Source organism: Penaeus japonicus, unplaced genomic scaffold, assembly GCF_977035675.1.
Source record: "Penaeus japonicus unplaced genomic scaffold, GWHDUDI00000001_assembly GWHDUDI00000011, whole genome shotgun sequence".
NCBI lineage: Eukaryota > Metazoa > Arthropoda > Malacostraca > Decapoda > Penaeidae > Penaeus > Penaeus japonicus.
The window spans coordinates 41,544,395-41,549,394 of NW_028234413.1; the positions used below are offsets into that span (position 1 = coordinate 41,544,395).

The 5,000-nt window shown below is 36.1% G+C and overlaps 1 protein-coding gene across 1 annotated transcript in view; it reads right to left on the reverse strand.

The window, feature by feature from the left end:
- Positions 1–4,496: 4,496 nt before the first annotated feature.
- Positions 4,497–5,000, reverse strand: part of LOC122266375 (uncharacterized) — a 5,742-nt gene continuing 5,238 nt past the window's right edge. Inside the window, exon 5 of the mRNA XM_086542082.1 lies at positions 4,497–5,000. This exon is cut by the window's right edge and continues 100 nt beyond it. Coding sequence (XP_086398208.1) covers positions 4,891–5,000 — 110 coding nt within the window. The 3' untranslated portion in view covers positions 4,497–4,890.

The following is a 5,000-nucleotide window of genomic DNA, read 5'->3' on the forward strand; positions in this document are numbered from 1 at the left end:
TATCCACAATGAAGATAACATGAAGAAGTAGGGAAGAGGAAGGAAACCCATGCTTACAATTGTGAGTGCCACAATAAAAAGCATCCCTACTGGCACATTGTAGATACTGGACATGGTTTGAGTCACCTTCCTCTTCTCGTTCTGCCTGCACGTCCTTCATTGGTGGTACTTTAGAGCAACTTGCTGTGTGCCATCGCCCTATAAAGATAGTGCTTATTAGAGAAACTGTGGATGGGTGCCATTTAAGGCTCTCTCTCCTGCTGGTGCTAGAAGAAAGTGGTGTCATCTAGGTTTTGGATGTTAGGTGAAACCCATTTTGCTTAATATCACGGCAATTATAGCAATTATGACTGCAATTTTTATCATCACTCACTCATTACTCATAGCACAATAAAATGACACAGCAATCCAAAATCCCTGGAGGTCATGTACGTCGAGCCGCCCGTCGTCAGGCCAAAGCTCCTGCATCATAAGTGTCATAACATCCGTCTGTAATGGGTTAATCAAAACAGGTTTTCCATGCCAGTACAGAGATGTATGTGTTCATTATATATATTGTACCTTGATAATACAATTACAATATTACATTCCGATTTCCAAATAAGTTTCCACTCAGCAAGTATTGCATATCAAGCATTTATATCACCTGTTGCATTCATATGATAACTATAAGTTATATAAACTTCATTAGATTAAAATTTTTGATGTTAAATCTAAAAGACTCTTTTCTCGATTCCTAAGTACTCCGACTCTTTTCCAGGAATAAGAAAAATGATAAATTGATCAAAAACACAGTGTTCATGGAATGCATGATAGCTAACCATATCATTCATGTAAACAGATTTTATTTTAGACATAAAAAGACATGTGACGATCTAGTGTATGTTCTAAGTGACTATAGACGCATGATGTATTCAGGAATATAATTTCGTTCTACTAAACCTGGTGTTAATAATGTTTCAATTACATTGTTTTACATATGCAAAGTATGTGCGATATCTTGTTTGTATTATGCCTTTTAGAGCTTTAAATTATATGAATCATAATCTGAGGTTGACTTTTAAATCACTTATTTTAGGGTATTTTCAATAATGCTCGGAAATTTTTAATTGGTATTTCCAACAAGGGTTAAGCATTTTTATTAAGTTCTCTTATGATTATTCTTCACTAGAATAAGATAATAGATAATCAGAAATTGAAGATCAAAGTTATTTATTGGTATAAAATGATTATTACTTAGATTTTAATAGTGGAAATAAGTTGGATCAGATTTTACCTCAAAGAAAATAATTGTATTGTAAAGCATGATGAATATAGTATTAAATACATCACACTGGATAATTGGATTTATCAGTAATTTGTTAAACTATTCTGATATTAATCAGTAATATGGTATGGGCTCTCTACCTCCGTTGGTTCCTTGTGAAGTAATTCCAGGTTGGAAAGTTTTTCAAAAATGCACTAGACTTTTCCAACTGGTTTTGAAAAAGGAAAGTCTAAAGTGAAGAAGAATAAAATGGCTGGCCAAGTCAAGTCAAGGGAGACTAAAATAAATATCCTATCTTCCCTCAAGAAATCGGATATTAACCAAACACATCAAATTACCTAAGAGCCGATCCACATTCTTGGATCCACAGTCCACTCTGCCCTCTCTATCCCTCGCACAAATGCCACTGGGTAAAGGTAATATTTTGTATCACTATTTGCTTGTGGGAGGTCCCCTTAGACTGCTTGTGGGGTATTAGTGCCCACTAAATGATGTCCTTATAAGGTATTTTCGTGTTCATGTGCACTGGTATATTTTGTTATTTTTGAAATACTGGAAATTTGGCAGAGAACAGCACGTCAAAATGAATACTTGGTGTTGATGGCTGAACAAGTATAAGATACAAGTATTATGACTTAAATCTTTCTCTTGTATTCAAAACTTGTGATGGCCTTTAAAAGAATATTCATTTTTGTGCAATCCAGGCTTTAGAGGTTTAAAATTCAGTAGATTTAATAATAATTCAAGTAAGCATTTATTACCCTGTATTAACCCATTCCCGACGGGGGATTTCTAGCCTAGAATGTCCAAATGCCGGGGCGTTCGAATTATTAGGCCTAAATCAATTGAATAGCTGGCACAATACTGTGCCGCCCGGCAACTGGGCTTTTGAATGCGCGGTACACATGCTGTACCACCCGTCCTGTGTGGGTTAAGTATCACATATGGCCTTCCAAGTAAGTATAATAAACAACTAGGCAAAAAAAGGATTGTAAAAGGTTATAAAGACTGCCAGGGAAGCCAATTGATAATGTCACAAGCCTTTTTCCACTTTATATTTAGCAAAGGAACTAGGAGTTTATATTCAAAAGTGTGTAGGCAGAAATGACAAGAAATTCTAGGGTAAGATCCTGAATATTGTATTTTTTATTCATGCTTGTTCAAAGAGGAGTAAAACTTTGTGCCCTTTTGTAACTGGTAAGGGAGCAGAGAACTGGAGGAAACTAAATTCTTCATAGATAATCTTGACAAGCTTGTGGATACTTGTTCTCAAAGAAGAAAAGTTAATAGTGGTCACTGGTACTGTCTGATGGGACAAAAGAAGATTTACTTGATGTGGTTTGGGGTGTAAATAGTATTTAGGCTTTGTGAGGTGTCAACATTTTTGTTAAAGTTTCTTATGCATTATACAGAGAAACTTCTTTAAGAAATATGAATGAAAAGCTTGGTATTTGGTAATAATAGCACTGCATCAAATGAGTGGCAAGACCACCACACTTGTGCTTCAATAAAAGCCACCAAACCTCCAATCAGCATATATCTTACAAGATGAACCTTTGTCTGGTTCCTTCTTTGATGATATATCACCATCAATACAAGTTCCTTCTCACTAAAATTGAGTGTACCCTTGTCTTTCACTTGGGCAGATTGGTTTATATAGTAGCGAGTGTCAGTGTTATTTTTCTGTATCTTTTCAAGGTTACAGTTTATTTATCGAAGTTTCCCAAAAGAAATTGGCCCACTAAATAATTTTTATTTTGTCCTCTCCTCCCCCCTAATTTTCTTTTTTTTCAAAGCCTAAATTTAGCTAGACTGCAATATCGCTTATGAATCACATGAAAATCAGGCAAAAAAAAATTCTCCATTTACTTCTGGGTAATCACGAGACTGGTCAGTCATATGTCAGAAACACTAGTGGTGGTGTCGAAGAAAGATATGCGTTTTTGGTTAACCGGTGCATAATATCATCTTTCAGATTTTACCTAACAAATTTATAATTTTTTAGGATTGATGGGTGTCTTACTCCACCTCTAACCCCATTGTTAATTACACCTCTGACTATGGGAATCACTCTGACTCGCCCTACGTTAACATCAAGACCCAATCTCCGATGACCACCAAATATTAGGTAAGTCCCTAAAGCAATCCCAGAAAAAGGAAATCAGATATTGACCCCTCAACATAAAAGAATGACAAGCTTTCAATTGAGTTCATAACAAGCAAAAGGCACATGCACAAATAATATGGAGTAGCATCATCTCAGTCTACCCTTCCTGGCACTTGGCTGAGTGACATGAGGGAGAACAGATGGGATATGAAGGAGTCACACTACCCAAAGTCTATGGCCAAATCAGACTAAAAACTAATGGGTGTTTGTACATTTCAGCAGACTGGAAGTGAAAACTTTGTGGATACTCTGACAGGAAGAGAGAAATATTAACCAAGTTAATAATAAACTTTGAGAAAATACGGTGCTAATATACAACACTAAAATCATGATTCCAAAGCATCAAATGTCATTTTGTAGACTGATCTCACCTCTCTCTCTCTCTCTCTCTCTCTGTTATCTCCATGTCCCTTTCCCTCCCTGTGCTCGAAACAAAAACAGAATCACCATAGCAACAGTAACAATGGCCATGACAAATGTTCATATAACCAAAAGGATCATGCGAGAACAGAAATAAATCTTGATTGCCATAATTTGTTCATTTGGCTATGGCAATACCTGAGAGTATGACAAACGTGTTACTGCTGACTTTGGTTATAAGAAAGACTCACAATAACTAGGTTTTTGGCTGTGCCACTAATCTTTTCTTTTGAAGAGCATGGAACATAAGATCTGAACCAGTCTTGCAGAGTAATTGAGATAGTTTACTGGAAAGGAGAGTATTACGATCAAATACTAAATACAAAACAACAATGGAAGAGAAATGTAACTTAGATTTGGGGATATGTCATGGATAGACAGTAATATAACTATGCTTGTCACTCTGGGTGCTTGAGCTTTTCCAAAAGGGACAGGAAAATATTAGAGTACACAGAGTTATCATCTTGCTATCTTTCACTACCTCTCAAATAATATGGAAAAATAAGGGAAATACAAGACAATTACTAAAAGACATCATAAAAGACATAAAAAATGATTGAACTAAGCCTTTTGCAATGTTAATACACTGACAGTTTACATGTGTATAAAGGTGTAAAAGGAAGGGAGGTAAATGTAAAAAAATTATTTGAAAAAATATATAATTTATTTTATATACAAAATTTTACATACAGGAAACCCGTCAACAACATAGTTACCTCTTCTATGAGTAGTAAAAATAAGCGTATTCATTTTTGTCTTCTCATTTTCACATAGCCACTGGATTGCATAGCAATTCATTTCTGTTACACTTTGATTGCACAGCTGGCCATGCTACTGTTCAAGACATCAATATCTCAGTCCATAGCACAACAGAAACAACAAAGTCTCACTTAGATATAGTTCATCACACGTATACTTTATCACTTTCATTTTGTAATGACCTTGCACTAGATTCCCTCTGCCAACCATTACGCCGACCGCAAGAACGAACAGTGGGTCTCCTGCCTCAGCTCAGGTCTCCTCTCTGGCGTACCCGTCACTCTCTCGATCGGCTCTTGAAGTCTATTCTGTCGTCTATCTCGTCCTTGATGGTTCTGTTCGCATTCTGTATGTTGAGCAAAGGGTCCTCGCAGATGTACACGTGAA